At 38.8% G+C, this 22,051-nt stretch overlaps 1 protein-coding gene across 1 annotated transcript in view; it reads right to left on the bottom strand.

The window, feature by feature from the left end:
• Window positions 1-21,850, bottom strand: part of RET (ret proto-oncogene) — an 80,478-nt gene extending 58,628 nt beyond the window's left edge. The window contains exon 1 of the mRNA XM_075217138.1: window positions 21,170-21,850. Within this exon, the coding sequence (XP_075073239.1) occupies window positions 21,170-21,215 (46 nt within the window). The 5' untranslated portion in view covers window positions 21,216-21,850. The remainder of the gene's footprint in view (window positions 1-21,169) is intronic.
• Window positions 21,851-22,051: the final 201 nt, after the last annotated feature.

Below are 22,051 nucleotides of genomic sequence, written 5' to 3'. Positions count from 1 at the left end.
AGCGGCGAGAGAGGAAGATGAGTCTAGCAGCCGCGTTGAGAATAGAGTGGAAGTGGGCGAGGTGGGAGAGGGGGAGGCCGGTAAGGAGGAGGTTGCAGTAGTTGAAGCGGGAGATAATGAGTGTGTGGATGATAGTTTTGGTGGCATCCTGAGAGAGGAAGGGCCGGATGCGGGCAATGTTGCGAAGTTGGAAGCAACAGGCGTGGGCAAGGGATTGAATGTGGGGGGCAAAAGAGAGAGAGAGGAGTCGAAGGTAACGCCCAGGCAGCGAAGTTGGGTGACAGAGGAGATGGAGGTGTTGTTAACAGTGATAGAGAGATCATTGTGGGAGGGGAGCCTGGGGGGAGGAAAGACAATAAGTTCAGTTTTAGAGATGTTAATTTTGAGAAAGCGCGAGGACATCCAGGAGGAGATGGCAGAGAGGCAGTCGGATACACTAGAGAGGAGGGTGGGGGAAAGATCGGGCGAGGAGATGTAGAGTTGGATGTCATCAGCATAAATGTGATACTGAAGACCGAAGGAGGAGATGAGAGCACCAAGGGAGGAGGTATAGAGCGAAAACAGTAGAGGGCCGAGAACAGAGCACTGAGGGACTCCAACAGGGAGAGGGGAGGGGGTGGAGGAAGAGCCAGACGTGGACGCAGAGAAGGAGCGGTTAGCGAGGTATGAGGTGATCCAGGTGAGGACAGAACCAGAGAGACCAAGAGAGAGAAGAGTTTGTAGCAGTAGGGGGTGGTCAATGGTGTCGAAGGCCGCAGAGAGGTTGAGGAGGATGAGTAGGAAGAAGTGACCTTTGGATTTGGCTAATAAAAAATGCTCTCATACCTATGATAAAATCATTTCAAATGTACACTTGTGAAAGTAAGTAAGGAGAGTTTATACAGTTTATACACACAGCCAAACAAGAGCTTCAGATATGAGCAATAGGTGCATCTAAAATGGCACTAGCAAATTTTGAATACAATTTGAATAAAGTGCCTCTCAAATGGGGAGATTCAATTCCTGCAAAAGGGGAGATCTAAAGAACAATGCAGGACATGCATGTTACTGTTACTATGGTAATTAATGCGCGTTATTACTGTTCGTACGGTAATTTCAATTTCAACGCTGATTTTTGCTCGCAGCTCCCTGAGTTTTTTTTTTACCGTACTAACAGTAATAATGTACGCCCCGCATTGTTCTGAAGAACAACACAGGGAATTGAATCTACCCCAAAATGTCTCAGTTTCCCTCTGCAGCAATATAATCTTTTTTTCAAAGCAATGTATTTAAAATACAATTTGACTGTACAGGCTCTAATTAAGATCCTATTAGTGTAATTAATTACACAAGCTAAAGAAAAACTGTGGAAAGTTAAAAAGCAGGATAATGAGTATTTAACAGGTCCCTATCTTAAGTAATTACATGGTACATGACCAGGGAAGAGGATTTATATTGTTACACATCCTGACAGCTGGGTGATACAAGGTTACCTCCCACTGGGAGCCAGATGTGGAAGATTTATGATGCTCAAGTGTAACTATGCATTTGTTTTGCTTGTTTCTGAGATTGCATTTCTTACCAGTGACATTATTTTTCAGAAAGGCAAAAACAACAATACAGAATGTATTACAGAACCTCATTTAGAGTTAAGAATACATCTAGCACAGGGTGCAAATTTTCCCTGGACGAACCATGTTGCGATGCAACGGGTGCAAATGCTATTTTATTTTTCTATACAGGAAAAACACAGCACCCAAAGAAGTTAGCCAGTGGGACATAACCAATGCGGGTAGCCTGTCACATGTTCCATCGCTGCTCTCTGTTCTTTGCCTCACCCTCATGTTTATGGGATGTCATCAGGAAGAAGTTCCATATATGCTGGGATGGATTATGGTGACAGAAACCACACTAGGAAACAAGAATCCTTTGGATTTCCAGCTCAACTCTTAACTGAATTCACATATATATTTGGCCACTGCAGTTGCAATTGCCATATCCTGGAGTTCCTCTTACATTGTCATTCAACTACTTAAATGCAAACTGAATTGGATTATGACAAATAAGCTGTCCTGTATAGTAGATGGTTGAAGTGGGCTGGTATAAGGCATTACGTCATACCGGCACTTCTCCCCACAATTGATTACCACTAATTGATAATCAATTGTCACAAAAAAAAGTCTGCAATGAAGAAGCCATAGTGGGTGAATTATTTGCATTGTCCTCAGTGCATTTTCATCTCCAAGAAAAAAGGCTGCCATCTGAACTCAGTTTGTAATAAAATACATACTTGTAAGATAAAAGATAAGTCACCTGACATTGATGTTCTGGGATCTATTTAGGAACTACTCAGCAGAGTAAACAAAACTTAGAGTTATCCTGTTTATTTCCTATACATTACTCAATGTCATTGATTATTCATCTCATGACACAGCCAGGTTTGGCCATACAATAAACCTTTTGTAGTGAGAGAAACAACTATCTGCTCTGTGTGTATATCTGTGTGTCCTATTATGTGGGTGCATCTGTGTGTGGGTGTGTGGGACATGGGAAGGATAGTGGACACAGAGTGGATAGCTTTGCATCACTGTTTTGTATTTTACTAAAATAGTACTTAAAGCATATAAAATTAGGTTTAAATTAATTTTAACCTATGAAACTCAATAGCCCTTCACCATTCAGTTAAGTTTTTCATATCACCAATTCTAAATCTCCACTTCGACCACTGGGTAGGCAAGAATAAGTTTTTTAAATCTAATATTTATTTTCTAACTCATTCAACACAACCACCAATCACCTTTAAACCCACATTCTGAAAGCAGGGCTAGCTGCCAACCCTTAACAACTCTACCTCCCCAATTACCTTATTATACTCTCCTTCCTTCCTTAACTCTTATTTCCTGCCTGAATCACTATCCAGAACCAAATATGTCATACAGACCACGAACACTTGGGTTTCTGTTCAGAAGATAAGAGGAGGCACCATTGACATATTAATTATGGGGGCAATCATTATTTAGTGATTAAGGGGCAAAATTAATGTATAATTAACTTTTGGGGTAAATTGTATTTTTATTTATATTAAAGGAACGTTATGTATTTTACATGTGCACATCATGACCAATTACCCCCATAAGCAATGAAATAGTGTTGCCCCTTAATATAATTATATATTCATACTGCCCCATAGTATAATACAGTAATATTTCCCCTTAATATAATGAAAATATAATTTGCCCCATAATTTATTTTTATATTAAATTTGCCTCTTGATCAATAAATAATGATTGCCCCATAATTTATAAGTGACTTCTCTTATGTTTTAAATGGCAACATAGCTCAAACAGCATGTTTGAGCTATCTAGCCAATCAGAAACAGGTATTAAAAAAACAACTATCTTTTTTATGGTAGTTTTGATGGCGGTTTTGACTAAAAGAAAAAAAATGGTATAATATGTTGGAACTTTATAAAAGGTGATATTATTAAAAATACCAACAACAGTAATAATTAACACCATACGTAAAATGCAACTTTATATTCATTTCATAGCTAGAGTCTGATTGCAATAGGCAGCACCTTCACTTTTTCTTTTTTAGAAGGTTTGATTTACCTCTCTATCTATTGCCAATACATCTTTTGCAGTACTTTTTGTTGATAAATGCCTCAGTTATCCAGTCTGTTTGTGATAGCTGAAACTACACTTTTTTTTAACACATTTAGTGAGTGTAGTATTGCTTTAACTGGGATTACATTGCTTTCCAAACAAAAATGTCCTTCAAAACTCTTAGCAATTAGAGTCAAAGGATAGTGTTACTGGGATGTGGGATAAAACCCATTGAACATAATTAGCAGTGTGCATTACTGGAAAAAGAAGGAAAGAAGAAAAAAATATGACCTGCATGTTATTAATGTAATTATATACCTATCACTTTCTACTGGAGAAAAATAAGAGGCGTTCATTAGTTGGAGGCATTAATGATGTGCAGACAATCATAGGAGAAAGACACTATTACACCATTTGCAACTAAGCATCATATTTCCGTAATCAATTAAGTGTCTTTTTTAGAAAAGGAATACAAAAACTTGCGTTTTACTATCAAATTAACCTATTTTATAGGTTAAATTAAAAAGCATGAAGAACTATAATGTGTTAAAAAAAAAAGTAGGCACTACTTCAAAAAAATTAAATAAAAAAAGTAGAATTTATTCAAATGTACAAATATTGCAGCTCTCTTCTCAAATATTCTGTTTATTGTTTGAACTTACACATAATGGACCTCATTTAGAGTCGGACACAAAGTCTGTTTTATTCGCTTCCAACAAAAAAACACTATCATGCATGTGCAGAAAGCACCAAATCCGCCTGCATCTTGGACACTTGCGCCTAAAACAGGCTTTGCGTCCGACTCTAAATGAGGTCCAATATGTATATTAACGCGAATATGCTTAATTATACATATTCTAGTAGGCCTACTATACTGGTCAAGTACAAATGAAGGGCACTAAAATACAGTGTGACCAACCTGCAGTTTGCCAGCATCATCTCTTACAAATATTGTATCCCTAAAAAATAGATTTTAAAAAAGCACTTGTATTCATCAGTGAAATTGCATGTTAGCTTCTTTATAAAAGCCAGGCAGTTTCACATCATTAATATGGTCCTAGCTTGGTTTCATTGGGGTACACCCAGACAGTTCTATTTGACAAAACTAAGAATGTTTTGGCTTTCAGGTGCTGTCAGGAACCCTTTTGCAATGGATGGTTGTACTGTTCATTTAATCTCTGTCTAAACAGGCTATATAGTTCCCTCCCATATCCACCTGAATGTATTTGAAATGTCTAGAGAAAAGAAGTCTTGGACTTGTCAAACCAATGGTCTGACCAATCTAACTGTGCATGCAGCCACATATCCCTATGTTCCCTAGTGCTTGAGTTAAGATATAGGCATTCCAGGGGGTAAATGTATCAAGTTGCAAGTTTTCGGCGGATTTGAAAAGTGGAGATGTTGCCTATAGCAACCAATTAGATTCTAGCTGTCATTTTGTAGAATGCACTAAATAATCATAACTAGGATCTGATTGGTTACTATAGGCAACATCTCCACTTTTCAAACCCGCTGAAAACTCGCAACTTAATACATTTACCCTCCAGATCTCTACATTTTTGGTCCAGTTCTGTTTGCTTTTTACTACTGTATTTTTTTTATTTTAAAGGCTCTTTTACTAAATCTTCCTCTAAGAAAAGTCTTAAAGGCATCTTAGAGGATAGCCCAATTAGAAATCTGGCTATTATTATCAAAGAAACCTTGCCACATATAAATGAAATCAGAACCAGTTCCCACATGTTTAACCAACAAGGATTCAATTTCCAGAATCTAATACTCTTCTCAGCAGCTATATCATCATTTATTTATATAGCGCCACTAATTCTGCAGTGCTATACTCACTCACATCAGTCCCTGTCCCAATGGAGCTTACAGTCTAAATTCCCTATAACACACACACAGACTAGGGTCAATTTGATAGAAGCCAATTAACCTACTAGTATGTTTTTGGTGTGTGGGAGGAAACCCGAGCACCCGGAGGAAACCTACGCAAACATGGGGAGAACATACAAACTCCACACAGATAAGGCCATGTTCGGGAATGAAACTCATGACCCCAGTGCTGTAAGGCAGAAGTGCTAACCACTAAGCCACTGTGCTCCATAGACATCATTACTGGAGAATGGTCTGATATCCCTCTAGCCCGTACTTGCCAACTGAGGGGGCATGGCTGGAGGGCGGCAGGGGGCAGTGCGAGGCCAATCGCATCATTTTGGCCCCACCCCACCAGGGGTCCTCAAACTTTTTAAACAGGGGGCCAGTTCACTGTCCCTCAGACCGTTGGAGGGCCGGACAATAGTAAAAACAAAAACTATGAACAAATTCCTATGCACACTGCATATATCTTATTTTGAAGTGAAAAAAACAAAACGGGAACAAATACAATATTTAAAATGAAGTAAAGTTAAATCAACAAATTTACCAGTATTTCAATGGGAACTATGGGCCTGCTTTTGGCTAATGAGATGGTCAATGTCTGGTTCCATATTTGTCACTGCTAGTCGTAACAAGTGATGCAAGTGTGCATCCGTTAGTCTTGATCTGGTTGGAGATTTTAAATGTTTCATTCTAGAAAAAGTCTGTTCACAGACATAAGTGCTGCCAAAGATGGTTGCCATTTTGAGTGCATGGTTCCTGAGATGAGGATATGTCTCAGAGGGGAGAGATGCATAGAAGTTATGAAGGCTGCTTGACTTGAATGCGTCTTTCAGAGAGTCACAATTCAGCAGTTCAGCCAGTTCCATTTGGTAAATTGTATCCACATTTCCAATGTCAATAGAAAATGGGTTACGGAAAAGCTGTATGTCCTGTTCATGGAGATGAAGCTCTTTAAATCTAAATTGGTACTCCTTTTGCAATTTTTCCAGTGAATCCACACATGTTTTGTTTGGGAATGCAATCAATGGTTTTTCCGCTAACAGATTTTGAGTTGTGGGGAGATGGCAGAAGTTTTCCTCCTTCACTTGTTTGATGAGGAGGCCTAATTTTACTTCAAATGCTTTGACATGTGATTGCATATCACAGATGAGCTTCCCCTTTCCTTGAAGTTGCATATTGAAATTGTTGAGTAGCTCTATTATATCTGTCAGAAAGGCAAGGTGCCATTTCCATTCTGCATCATTGAGCTCTGGTACTTCTTTGTTTTTTGAAAGCAGAAAAGTTGGAATCTGTGAAAGTAAGTCATAGAAATGTTTCAAAACTCTCCCTCGACTCAGCCAACGGACTTCTGTGTGATACAGAACATCTTCATAGTCAACATTTAGCTCAGACAGAAATTTCTGAAATTGTCTGTGGTTTAGTGCATGAGCTCTAATGAAGTTAACACAAGATACCACAATTTTCATAACAGAGTCCCACTTCAGTGATTTACTACACAGCGCTTGTTGGTGGATGAGGCAGTGTATGGCTATTGGATGAGAATGGTTATGTTTGTCCATCTCTTGGTTAATGCAAGCAATTACTCCTTTCTTAGACCCCACCATGCTAGGAGCACCATCAGTTGTCACGCTGGCTAGTTTAGCCCAGTCCAGCTCCAAACCATTCATAGTTTGGCAAACCTTTTCATAGATATCCTCTCCTGTAGTTGTTCCTTTGATGCTTTGCATGCAGCAAGCTCTTCTGTGACTTCGAAATAATCATTCGTGCCACGAATAAAAATTAGAAGTTGTGCAGAATCACGAACATCATTGCTTTCGTCGAGTGCCAAGGAAAAATATGAAAGTTTTTTTTGTGGAGTTTTGCAAATGCTGATGCAAATTGTCCTCCGTGTAATTGTAGGTCCTAAAAGACTCACTGTACTAAATAAATCGGCCTTCTCTGGACACATCTTATTGGCAACAGAAAGAAGGCATTCTTTAACAAATTCTCCATCCACGAATGGTCAGCCAGTGCGTGCTATTAGCTTGGCAGCTTGAAAACTTGCTCGCAGTGATGAAATATTTAGCTGCTTCTGCTTCACAAAAGTATTTTGCTGAGTTGTCAATGTATTTTTCAGTTTTAATATTTTATCTTTTCTCACTTCTCCAACCAAACAATCATATTTATCTTTATGTTGAGTTTCATAGTGTCGACGCAAATTATATTCTTTGAACACAGACACTATATTCTGGCATATCAGACATACAGCTCTTTCCTTGTACTGCATGAAAAAGTAATCATAAGTCCACTGTTCTTTGAATATCCTACACTCCGAGTCAATTTTTCTTTTTCTTGACATCATTGTTTCCTAGGGATTCCAAATTGCTATTAGTAAAATACCAATATATATATACAGCGCTACAAAAACAATATAGCAGCAATAACTTTGCCCACACAGAGACATACAGACTGCAATGCCCATCATTGCAGTCTGATTGGTGAAACTCCGCTTTTACCTCAGGCTCACACTGAGGTAATAATGCTCCCAACTTCCTCCAAGCTGCCTCTGCACTGTGATGCCTCCGTTTCCCGCACTCTCTCTCCCGCTCTTCGCGCTCCCGCTTCCGACCTTCACTGCCCACAAGTCACTGCTCAGGCGGCCCTCCCAAATGCCCTGGCTTCCTCTGAATCCTGGGAGATGAGAGTTGTAGTCCGACAACAATTCTCATGATCCAGCGCCCCTTCTCCCTCTTCCACCAATGACCGTCCTTCTCATGTAAAAAAAATGACAGACAGGCAGCGGCGGTATAAACACCCGGCGGGCCATATAAATGTCCTCAGCGGGCCGCATGTGGCCAGCGGGCAGTAGTTTGAGGATCCCTGCTCTAGCCCATACTTGCCAACTCCCGGAAACAAGTTTCCGAGAGAGGGAGTGTGACTGGTGGGCAGGAGGGCGAGTCCAATCGCGTCATTTTGGCCCCACCCCCCGCAAAACCGTAATTAACATCGCGGGGGAGGGGCCAAAATGAGGCGATTGGCCTCGCCCGGACCCCTCCCGCCCTCCAAAATGGCGTGATTCACGGTGATATCCAGGATCCGGGAGAAATGCCAGCTCCCCGGGAGACTGACCCGAATTTCGGGAGTCTCCCGGACTTTCCGGGAGAGTTGGCAAGTATGCTCTAGCCACATAATCTATGCTGGTTACCAGAGAAGCCAACTAATATGATATAAAAATTAAATATATATGAGAAAATGTATGATAGGTGGGGGACTGACATGAGAAACATTGCGCTTTTGGATGTCTAAGAGGTATATTTACTAAACTGCGGGTTTTAAAAAGGGGAGATGTTGGCTATAGCAACCAATCAGATTGTAGCTGACATTTTGTAAAATATACTAAATAAATGATAACTAGAATCTGACTGGTTGCTATAGGCAACATCTTCAGTTTTTCAAATCCACAGTTTTGTAAATATACGCCTAAGACTCCAAATATCTACCAGTTCCATTTCATCAATGAGCCTGGAAAAAGGGGTAGGTTTGGAGTGGATCTGGATGCTTGACTCCCTCCACCTGTCCATGACATTGTTAAAATCGCCCAGACACACGCCACCAGAGTATTAGTTGTTAGTGCCATTAAAGCTCAGTATTTTTTAGGATGTCACTGCTGTAGTACGGTGGTATATATAGAGCGAGAATTATAAGAGGTGATCAACTAATAACCACTCTGAAGAATATAAACTTTCCATATGTGTTGATTTTAATTTGTTTCAATATAAAATTCAACTGTTTTTTCATTAAAATGGAGACACTCCAAGCATTTTGGCAGTGCACTGAATGATATGCCCATGGTCTCTTGAGAGTCAACACTCTGCTAATATATAGGTGCGTTTTTACTAGACACGTGATGGCAGGGTCATATTTCCTAATTCGAGATAGTACAGAAACATTCCTATTTGAGCTTGAACTCTCCTGTGTAATATTTCATATAGCCTCTGCTATTAAAAATCATATACAGCATAATAATAATGGCTCCACCAATATTAAACATCAAAATACATTTTACTCTTCAAGAAAAACAATTTTAAATGTCTTGAGCTCTAAATGCGGAAACCTTTCCAAGCACTGTAGTTTCCTGTGGACAGGAGAAAAATTGGGATGGTACATCTGTGACCACCCGAAGTCTAGCCGGGAAGAATATGGGAAATTGCAGGTCACATAGTTTACGAGTAATCTGAATGAACTGAGATCTTTTTTTTTTTTAACATCTAATGCGGAATCAGGAAAATACTAATATAGAATGTTTTTCAAATTTGAGAGGACTATGTTGCCTCAGCAGCACAAGAGCATCCTTGGAGTGCAGAATATTTACAATAAAGGTGCAAGATGGTGCAGCTGGTTAAGGTGCCTGAGGTGGAAAGCGATGTGCCTCCTCCACTGCAAAGTGGGGGGGAAAAGACTCTTTAACAAATTCTCTGATGAGCCAGGTCTTAAAAAATAATTCAGTGTTGGAGTTAAGCCCGATTAGTAAATTCCCATTAGGGAGGGGTGGTGGAATCTTCCAACTTGGAGATCTGGTGCTCTGCTTCTCCCACTCTATCACGCATCTTTTGTAGGTCATGTCTGATCAGTGACAGGTCGCCATGCACCTCGCCAATTTTGTCAGTGCCCCTTTTTTCCAAAGTAGTAATTGCTTCTAACACTTGTTGCAGAATTGGGGTTTCCTCCTGGCCTTGTTGATCAGGATCAATGGTCGAGGTTGCCAGCAGCTGCTTGACCTCTTTTCCCTATGATGACAGAATATGAGCGGAACAGAGAATTCAACGGTACCCTCTACCACAGTCCAGCCACTATGTTTCAGATGTCAGCTGACATCTAGTATAAGCAGCGGAGACTCAAAGTGACTGTGAGAATAATAGAACACTGGTTAAGAGTTTTGGGCTGTGCACTTAAAAGCTGGTTGTTAGTAAGCTAAGGTATGTCAGCAGTGCCATTTGTCTCTTCCCACTGCAGTGAGGGCACTGTGCCATGAATCACAAAAGTCCAGGACTAACAGTGAACAGCACAGACAGGATGAAGTTTAACAATTTGCTTACAGCATATACATTAAATGAGATACTCCTGGAATGGCAGGCATAGAAAGGGACAATGCATATAGAATAATGTAGATGCAGCTTGTACAGTACTCACTCAGACCCAGTTAGCACAGAAGGAGCAATCAGTATTCAGATATATAATAACAGATTTTTTTTCCATTTTCCCATCATCATCATCATCATCATCATTTATTTATATAGCGCCACTAATTCCGTAGCGCTGTACAGAGAACTCATTCACATCAGACCCTGCCCCATTAGGGCTTACAGTCTAAATTCCCTAATATAGACACACATTCACACACAGACATAGACAGACAGACAAAGAGGGAGACAGACAGACAGACAGACAGACAGGGAGGGAGACAGACAGACAGAGAGGGAGACAGGCAGACAGAGAGGGAGATAGACAGACAGACTCACAGACTAGGGTCAATTTTGATAGCAGCCAATTAACGTACCAGTGTGTTTTTTTTGGAATGTGGGAGGAAACCGGAGCACCCGGAGGAAACCCACGCAAACACAGGGAGAACATACAAACTCCACACAGATAAGATCATGGTCGGGAATCGAACTCATGACCCCAGTGCTGAGAGTCAGAAGTGCTAACTATTTTCCCACTGGGCTAAGGAACAAACTGGTTGATAAGATTTGTCAGGGACACATCAATCTGTGATCCAGTTGATAAAGTAAGTTTCCTTGTCTAAATGCAATGAAACCCGGGTGGATGCAGCTGATCAGTTGTATAAAATAAGTTCACTAGCTTTGCTATCTGATCAGACATCAGGACAAGATGGCGGCTGCGGCTTTTTGGATTCTCACCAGAGGGTAAGAAAGCTATCAATAAGTAATCACAGGCAAATTCACTGCAAGAATATCCACTCAGTCACTGGGCTTCATCCAAGCCAGGTGTAAATATGTTAGGCAGTCAACACGGTGGTGCGCATGGTGGCTTCTCTGGGACAAGTTGCAATATGGCATTGATTTACAATGATGAGATATACTCACAGCACGGGGAACAATCTCTCAATGATCCACCACTTGTCCTTCCAGAGGGGGGAGATGCCACAGGTCCTTTCAAGAATCCAGGGCCCGTGTCGGTGGTATTTGGTGGTGAGTGCCAGAATGATAGCAAGGTCATGATTCCGGTAATCTGGAGCCAACATACGACCAAGAGTGAGGTCAAATTGATCCCAGGTAGCTGTAGGTCATGTGGAGCCAAGAGTATTTGAATTGCAGTAGCATTAACTACTGTAGAAAATGTTAATGCAGGATTTTGTAGGAGAGTTGCTTTCTATTCCATAGTATGCCAAGCCACACAACCCTGGGATAACAGTTTATATCTAAAATACTAATCAATTTAACAATTTTCTAGATTAGAACATCAAGTTATTGACACCAATTAGAGCTTTTGTCCCAAAAGAACAGTTAAAGTACTGGAGGTCAAAGGTCAATAAATTGAATTATACAATTGTCTCCTATTTGGTTATTGTTAACTAATGATTACAACCACCATGTTCTACTAATTACTTAGATACCAAATATTTGTAATGTATTACTTGGTTGGGCACTTACAATGATTTAACATTTTAATAAGTGTTTATTTTTATTGTAAAATATTTTAAGAATAATTTATTAACAGTTGTATACTAAAGTCACAAACTATTACGTCTATCATGTATGATATTACTTGCAAAGTGCAAATAAAATGCTATCTGGAAGCAAGTTTAATGTAGCTGCAAAATAGCACAATCCTATATTAAAAGTCTCCGACCCTGGACTGTGCAAAATGGTGTTTACACTATATTTCTATGTGGGCACTTGCTGTATAACTTGTGCTTCAGATGCATGGAATAAGGACAGACACAGAGTGCTAGTTGAGAGTAGCCATGTATAGAAAATAAGTAACAACATCTGAGAGGGAAGTGGGGAGATGAAGATGATATTGGCAGAATTAGTGGTGTGCGTGAGGGACTAGATTTGGGACAGGAGGAACAGTGGGGCCATAGGATGTGAATAGGATTAGGCGCAGGGTTAGGGGAGATGTCCCCAGCAGTCACAAGGAGAGATTTGAGGAGGAGGATGTGAGTGGGAAAGGTGTAGGTGTGCAGCTCACTGTGGTAGGAGCTGTAAGGAGGGGGAGAGTGTAGGAGGTGGAGAACAAGACCTGGGCAGAAAGGGAGGACAAGGCATCATGTGAGAAGTGAGGACCTGGTGGTGAGGGAAACTATTGGACAGGGGAGGGAAAAATGTCAAGAGGAAGGCAGAGATTAGAGGGAAGAGGATGGGGGAGGTTGCAGGTGCAGTTTGGCCGAGAGCGATAACTTGGGGGAAGGGGGCAGGGTTAGGCAGAGGGAAATAAGGGGTTAGGAGCTGACAACAAAAACAATTTTGAAGTATTTGTAAGGGAGCCAAGGAGTGAGGGGAAGGTGATTAAGACAGTGTAAAAGCAGTAGTGAAGAAGCAAATAAATATGTGGAAAGCAGAATAGCGACAGATAGGGTAGGGACAGGATGACAGTGGCAATTAGGCAATTGCAATGAGGTGAGAAAATGGCAGTTAAGAAGGTATACAGCCTGAGACAGGGTATGGCTATGGCAAAAATACAAAGGCTAATTAGAAGAGGTATGACAAAAAGGATATTAAAACAATGGTGACAGTACAAATAATGCAAAGGTTATAAAACAGTGATGTGGATGCCAACGGCATTAGGTAGAGGCAGAGAGGAGGTACATCAATTGCAGAGATGATGTACGAATATGACATTTAGCTAGGGTTACTAGTACATCTCTTCTTCTCCAATTATTGTCTACTTTTTCTATGGCACAAAAATCCTTTAAACCCTTTGCAGAACAATTATGATGTAATTTAAAGTGGGCAGTTGCGGAATGATTGGTGTACCCGTCATGATCTTTCTTAAATGCTCTGCTAAGCGGGGCTCTATTTATCCTTATTGTCCTTACGGTGGCAAAAAGTGTAATTTTTATCGCCACTTATCGTAGCAATAAAATGTTACTGCCAGAATTTACCTTTACTTTATTGTTGTAGCATGTAAGCGACACTCATACATGGGGTCCTGGCCAAGGCATAGGACTGTAAGTTGGGATTCAGCTACTAGTTTCACTGTATAAACAAAAATAAATAAATAAAGAGAAAAATGTATTACTAAATACATTTTTCCTAGTTTCTCTGCCTGTTAATGCCATCCTGAGATGTACAAGTACTGCCTGCATAGTTATTGCAGGCAATAATAATGTCAGCGCAGACAGTAATCCCATTGAGATACAGGGCAAAGCAGAAAAAGTGTTTTTCATTGGCAATGAGGCTTTCTGCTATTTGATAAAGAAAGTCCTAGATATGTAATAATTTTATGTAAGGGGGTGTTATTCCTTAGAATTAATATATTTTCCTAAAGAACACTTGAGAGACGAAATCAGAACTCATCATTTATAACAATATTATTTGTACACCTTCATGTTATAAACAACTAGTGGACTGCAAAACAACTACAAGGCCACCTTCCACTAATTAGCACAAAACAACCTTATAAAATACCACGCACCAGATGGTTTACTTCACTCATCATTTCAGCTCATCTCTTGGGAGCAACATCAGGGTTTCCTGAATTAACCTTTTTATTTACTTTACAGATTTTTAACTACTCCATGTTGTTTCTACCTCTCAAAACTGATTTAAAGTGTAAACAAATATCATTCCCTCATATGCTTTATTTGTCAACATGTCCCACGTTGCCAGGGACAGTGCTAGATTTTAATATTTTGGTATTTTTTTTAACCCTTAATTATTTTTTTTAATGCTGACCTAAGGCTTTTCTTGTTATATATGAAATATAGTATGACGGTTTTGGTAGGTGACGTCCTGTGGATAAAACCAAAGAGGCATTACTCTTCTTTTGACTGTTATGTAAGCACATGCCTGTTATTTACCTGAGGGAATAACTTCTGTATTAAACAATTGTATCTTACTAAAAATATAGGCTTCTATTGATTGATAGACCTGGTGCTGATGGTCGACCCAGTTTTTCAGTTGCTCAAATAGTACATGAATGCCCAGGGATTTATCCTTTATGGTAGGTTATGCAAGAACTGTTGATGAATTGATGTTCTCTGTTATTTAAATAATACTTTGATAACACATTATTTTGTAGTTGAGAAACAGGTTGGAAGTAGTTGGCAAGCTTAGCAGCAGAGGACAGAAAGAGAAAGATGACATAGAATAAATAAAAAGGCTACATATCACTAGTGCTGTAATACCATTATAATCTTGATCTACCTGTGAATGTAGGCAGTATTCAGCATTCATAGTTGATAGGAGTTTAAAATTCTGCATTTTTATTTTCACATTATGTTGTGCCTTACATGTGCTGTGTATGCCTATGCTTTGCATGTAGTAATATACCTTTTATGAATAAACTACTTATTTGGTATGATATCTGTTATACAGTAGAGTGCTTTCATGTTTGTACAACTCTACAATGGCTATACACAGACTATTCCTGACTCTACCTCCAGCGAGTGCCTAGTATTAATATCATACTTACCTAGTCTCCCGGAACAAGATTGCATCATTGCATAGCGGGGTGCAGAGCCATGTTGACGTAACACCCCGCACTTGCCCTTTGGTCACCGCATTTACAAACATTACGGATAATGATTACAATGATTTCAGTTGGGCATTGCAGTCATTTTTAGACCATATATACTACAATTCCCTGATATTAGCTGCTTATGGGGTCAGTAAAAGTTTGCAATTCTAAGATCATTGAATCTGTAAAGACATATGCTGTCACTAAAGTAATTGAGACTGTGTGCAGCCAAATTCACATTCAAATTCCTAATTCTGTAACCACACAGCAGTTGTGGTGGTGGGGTAAATAAATGGACAGATTGATAAGATCTTGATTCCTTTGTTGCTGTTATTAGCTTCCAGTGGACATTTGGAGTCCAGGACTTAGAAAATCTCTTTTTAATTGGCAAACTTCCAGGAACAACAAGCTTTTCATTGTGCTAGCAGTAAGCTAGGTACAAAACAGGCAGGTGGAAAGCAGGTGCAGTATGCTTTATATAAATAAAACTAGAAACTATATAGGTAACAGGAAGATAGGTCTTCTGCACGCCCTGTAGTCACTATTAATATTAGATGTTTGGTGGACGTCTACAGGATATTTCTTATATTGTGTGTAATATTGCTTTGGATCATTCTTCATTCCTTTTGAACCTTTCACCATGAGTTAAAATTCAGAATTTAAAGAATCATTAAACATGCAATGGATGATTATTTAAAAAATCCATCTATAATAACACTACTGACAATTATTGATGTAAACTATACAGAATATATTTTTTTAGATAAAGTTTTGATTATGGGGAGGGGCTTTTTTCCTGTTAGCACTAGAGGTACAGTCAGTAACTTTATAGAAAAATGCTGCTAGGAGCCTTTCTTGGCTTATAATGACTGCTTACAAAGGACAATGGTCGACAGTGAGCTAGTTAAATGTTAAATATATTTTCTAAAAGTGGTTCAAAGATATCCCGTCCCCTTATAAGAATGGTGAAGGTTCCTTACTTGAATACTTCCTCTTTTCCAGAGGGAACCCCTATATAAATAGGACCACCACAAAGGAGGAACCTATATGCAGACCAGGCCACAGAGCAGCATAATCTGGGGCTTACCTCTAACTGTGTCATCATATTCAAAACACCATTTTAGAAAGTGGAATTCAACTGGGGTTTCCACCTTTTGGCATGGATGACCTTTATTTCACTAAAATTAGAAACTGAATATTTGCAGATATTACTCTATATTGTAATAATATATGTAATTAGTCTGGGCTCTGGCTTGTCAAATTAAAGTCCAACTCCCAAGGACATGCAACAAAGTCATGATGAGAGATAACAGCAAATATTGTCACCTTCTGGAGAAATTGCTTTTTAGATAAAGAGTAGCTAGGGAATGTGCTGTCCTCAATCAGAAAGAAAAAAACACTCTCTTAATTAGTAATTATGTCTCTCACAAAATCATGCTGTCTGCTCTCTCCTTGTCTTGTCAGTGTCCCAGTTTTACCAGCTCCAGACTGGCTCCATTAGCCTAGCTCTGGCCCCAGAGCCAAAGAGAACTCTCAGCTCCTGGATCCCCGGCTCTAACGCAGCTCTACACTTGTGCTCCAGCTACTATTAATACATTTATATGTTTAGGCTTAGTGTAGGTTTAGCATAGTAAAGGAATTATATCTGATGAAATTATCTCACCAATGTTAGCTGAAGACAAATTATCTTTATTTAAAATTTCATAAAGCACCAGCCCCAATCTCCAGAGCTCTTTTCATTTGTATTTCAGCTTTGCTCCAGCTCTATTCTGCATACAGCTGAGAGTTATACAATCTTATTATCCTTGCTCTGCCTCTAGTCTTTTTAAACAATTTTTAGACAATTATTAATTCACTGCCATGAAAAATGCTGAAAATATATGTACACAAGTTTACATTGAATTCATGGTGGCTTTTTTCATATTTATTTCATATTTTTTATACTAAGAACAGAATCAGAATCATACAGGTCCTACGTAAAGCAAGGTCATTATGTGGTCTGTATAAATAACTTGCTTAGATTTTTGCACTTTACATGCACCTTACACAACTCTTCAGATATAAGTTCCAAATACAGTATTTTAGAGTGAGCACGACAATTGTGTTCCCTGTGTGGATGAATGATTTCTGAGGCTTGGATAGTTGAACTCTGCACTCTAGAGAGGACTAATTACCGCCCTTTGTATTTTGTGTCTTTAGAGGTCCCGTATTTTTCTTCCTCAGCTCTGTTGGAGCTTTCATTGCTATGTACAAGCTACTTCCTTGCACAAGTCATAGGGAAAGAAGAAATCACACTACAGCTTATATCTAGAAATCATATCTATATAATGACTGCACTATATACAAAGTATTATAACTTTGCGGTCACATTAAAAGTAAGTAGTTAAATATCAGGGAATTTAAACTAAAATAATGGAAGAATTAAACAAAGATTTTACTAAAATATATACAATCATATTTATATTTAAAACTAAGCATTATCCATTACATCAGTAACAAATATGCACAAATATGCACATTACACATGGGCAATAATGTAAAAATGTGTTTATCTATAACCACCTATAGATCCGTCTGTCTATCTTTGCATTGCTCTGCACAGTAGATAATTCATAAGTTAGTTTTAATGAAAAAACAACAACTTTATTTGGCATTACACATACATATTATGTTCCTATTGATTTACAGTCTGTGGCTGGGAAGAAGGGCCCATTACCACACAGGGGTTCAATCCAGATTCCACTATAAGTCTTTCAATTGCACTGTTTTAAAGTCAGTTCCTTTGACCACTGATCCGCTTCATTTACTCAAAATACTTCTGACCACCCTCTAAACTGCCCATGTCTGTTAAATACTAATCATTCTTCTGTGGCATAAAATCATGTCCGGGCATGGTTCAAAGCTTATAATAGCTAATTAATATGTTGGCAAGCTGATGCTATTGTTTCCAAAGAGATGCAGTGAAAACAATAATATGTTACCAAAAGGGGTTTTGGAATAATGGATAGAATAGGTTCTGCTCTAGAACTCCAGCAAATTGAGCTGGGTTTGGCATGTGCAATATCCCCAGAGTCAATCCAATTAATCATTTGAGCGCTGAGCACAATGACTTGGCTACATTTGGGAACCTCAAGCTAATGTTAAACAGTTTGAGAGAACTGAAGCCCATGGATCATAACACTGGCAACATGATCCCCATAAAATGAACCCCTGCAGCATATAAGACTGCATATATAGGTCTTTTATTGATGTTACAGGTGGCATACAGCCTTAGGATCTTGCTGTATTACTCATTTTTAATGTATGACACCCATCCTGGATACTGCTAAAAAATAATAAGCATTCTGATATCAAACAATAAGGAAAAATCAGGGGTCTTCTCCTATATTAATATTAATGGAATGGCAGACACATTTAAAGTCCATGTAACTATATACGTAATAATATATATGTAATTATTTTAATTAAAGGTTAGTGTTTTTAGTTCAAAAACTTAATTCAAAAAGGGGTATGCAGTATTTTTTGCAGACAGTAGAATTACTTGGTATTTATGTACACACATAGTTGGTTCTTGGTAAAATAATTACATAAGAAAGTTATGTTATCTAAAAATAAGGTTCAAAAACTCTGCCGTAATACACCCAGCCACACACATGTGTGTACGCATTGATAAAGTAAAATGCATTTATGTACCTATGATAGTGCATAACACCTATCCTGTAATTACAACATGCTACAATGTACAACAGGTCTTCCCTTCATGCAGTAGAATCTATATGTAGAAAATGAGCAATAACATTGCTGAAGCAAATTACCTGGAGCATGACATACATTTACCATATAATTTAGGGAGCCCAAAAAGGTAATTATTTTTTTCTCACAAGCTCAATCTTACCACTGTCCCTATCTGTGTGGCACACAAAAGATCTTAATGGACATGATTGTTAATAAATATGAACATTTAAGTTTATTTTGATTGCCTAGTACTTGATACAATTGTATTACTGTGTGTGAGCAGATTGATTAGTCATAATTATGCAACCTTTTCCCTGGGCCTAATCAATATATCATGGTTCAGATCTAGATAAAAATATGTGTGTACAAATCATTAAAAAAACACCTTTCAATTAAAATGTATACCATCATTGCATTTTGAGGTACCCAATTAAATATATCTCCATACTTTTCATGCATTTTGTGAATATGTCAATACATTAAGGTTGGAGCAATGTATGTTGAGAGAAACTAGAGAATCAACATATTGCACACATTTATAGTTACACTTCTTATGCCAAAACAGATAAGCTCAGAGCCAGAGCTGAAAATAATATTTGGGTCCTCAAATAATTAATGCCAAGTTTTTAAAATCAGAAAATAACTGGGAAATCAGAAACAGTTTATTATGACACACCAAGTCATGTTGCCAGGCATGTCTTATGAATTTCAATGGCTAACAAATTTCCCCTGCATTTTTAAAAGTCTCAGTTGGATACTTCATTTGACTAACTGGCTACTAACTTCTACATGTCATTTGTGTATTTGTATGACTGATCCTGTGACAATGGTCTCATACAAATTAGCCTCTAAATTGACTGCAGAACATTAAAGCACCTCTTTAATGAAATCACTAGGGCAATGCACATTTGCAACAGGAAGAGAACAGAAATCTCTTTCCAAGGAACATAAAATTAATTTCATACAATAAAATTACTAATGGAACAGGGTAAAATGAAAGTCAACTCACAGAAAAACTGATTGAAATGATGTTCAGTCATTTGAACATTCATTGAACACACCCCTATCCACCAAACAGTGTTTAGCCTATAAACATTTTTTTGTGCCAGGTAAAGAGAGTTATATATTTTAGTTAAAATTTCCAGCAAATTTCCAATGCTATCTCATTCTGACTTAAATAAAACTACATTGTGTATTGTGGGGTGATAGTTTCATATGAATACAAATGTGCATGATCTATTGCTATGGCCTTTTGAACAAAGTGTTATTTTTTAACAGCTATTGTTAATGAATCACAGCGCCTTGTTGCTTTAATCTAGTATACTAGAGCCAAAACATCAAAATGTTTCATGCACATGTCTGTTGTGTTTTCTTGAGTCAAAAAGATACCAATCTTTTAAAAACAAAAACCACAGGATGATTTAGAAGAATTCAATATCTGAAAATCAAAAAAACACGACTTCTCTACGCTGTTTCACTATAGGGCATTGCCTCACATTTAATGTAACAAAGTTGGGTGCAGTATTTTCACTTTTGTAACTTTGTATTAAAGAGCTCTGATTTGGATCACCTGTTCCTGTGCAGTATGAGCAAACACTGACATATGGCGATAAGAATTATACGGCAAGACTTTGTTTACCTTACAGAAAACGGCAGCTGCTCGGATCTTTATCAAACTTCCAACCCCACTAGCTTACCTGCACGCTGATCTAACTACTTATTGTATATTACATAAATATTAAGTCAGTACTGAACTGTGTACATCTATATTGGACGTTGAAACATTATGGTCAGTTTATACTAGGTTACATATCAATGTTCAAACTGTAGTTAGTATACATTAAAACCTGTGGAAACTACATGGAACTTCAGTGTCTGTTGTTAGAATAATCATCAATTTATACAGCTGAGCACTCCAGAACAAACGACCCCATCTGCCTTAGGTATAAAGGAACTTGAAGGGGGCATTGAGCTTAAGATATATGGCAGCGAAGAGGTTAACTGTCACCTACCACTAAAGGATACATATCATTTAGTTTAAAAATAATAGGACATGTTTTAAGATTGTGTGCAGGCGACGAACCAAGTCTACCCTCTCAGTGTTTTGACGTTGCTGTAATATTGCAGTTTGTGGTATAAAATAAACCCACAAGCTAATAGTAATATAGTATCAATAATACCAAAGGATTGAGAGACAGTAAGACGTATGGGGCTTCAGTGCTATAATTATTTACCTATGAGTGGACATTTCCTATAAAGACAGTTACCATTACAGACAGGGCACAACTTACCTTGAGAAAGGCAAAGGATGTATAGTGCCCACCTGGCACATGCCATGGTTTTCTGACAGTGGGCTCACTGCAGGAGGTAGAAAGTTGATCCTCTGCAATAATCCACTTCTCTTGTCTCCAGGGCGTGTCTGGCTAGAGACTGAGAAAATCTCTATTTTTTTGGTGCTTGTAATTCCTCAGCAAGATTGACCCATGCTGCCCAGTCCCTTCCCAGCTATGGGAGGGGGTGTCCAATACAGAAATAGAGGGTGGCTGTAGGTGTATCAAAGCAGACCACAGTTTAGTACTGGGGGTGTCTATTTCATCTCAGCCCGCAATCAGGAGTGTGTTCAGCATGCAGCCTGGATGCGCGTTGTATACTGTCATTGATCATGCTGCATGTCCCTGCCTATCTGGTTTTGGGAAATGGATCTGAAGGAGAGAAAACCCCTCCTTGAAGTCCACGACTCGCAATGATCAGAAGACAATGAAATCCACACAAGTAAAAGTTACTGCAGAGGGGGAACACTTTCACTCCCCCGATGAGTTACATTCTCCCAAAGATTCTCAGAAACAGATGATCAGAACGACATTTTAACCCTCAAATGGCTGCACCTTTTGTTAAGAGTGCACGGACACTCTTCCTTTTACAATAGGTGATTCTAAGGGGTCCTTCTGCTGCTCAGATACACATGTATATTGTCCTAGGTTATGGGACTTCCTAAATATAAGATACAGTATAGAGAGAACTTGAAAATGTCAGCTGGGAGTGCCGAGGTAACAATGACATTGAGGAGATTGTCTCTCTAGATTAGTATCCTGTAAAGTGGAGATGGGTCTAGGGATGCTGTCTCTTTGCTGTTAACTAAAGCTGATGCCTCTGGGTGGATCCTTGAGCTCTAA

The sequence above is a fragment of the Mixophyes fleayi genome, chromosome 6, assembly GCF_038048845.1.
Source record: "Mixophyes fleayi isolate aMixFle1 chromosome 6, aMixFle1.hap1, whole genome shotgun sequence".
In the NCBI taxonomy this organism is placed as follows: domain Eukaryota; kingdom Metazoa; phylum Chordata; class Amphibia; order Anura; family Limnodynastidae; genus Mixophyes; species Mixophyes fleayi.
The sequence above is the reverse complement of the archived record's forward strand: the minus strand, read 5'-3'. Positions and strand labels throughout refer to the sequence as shown.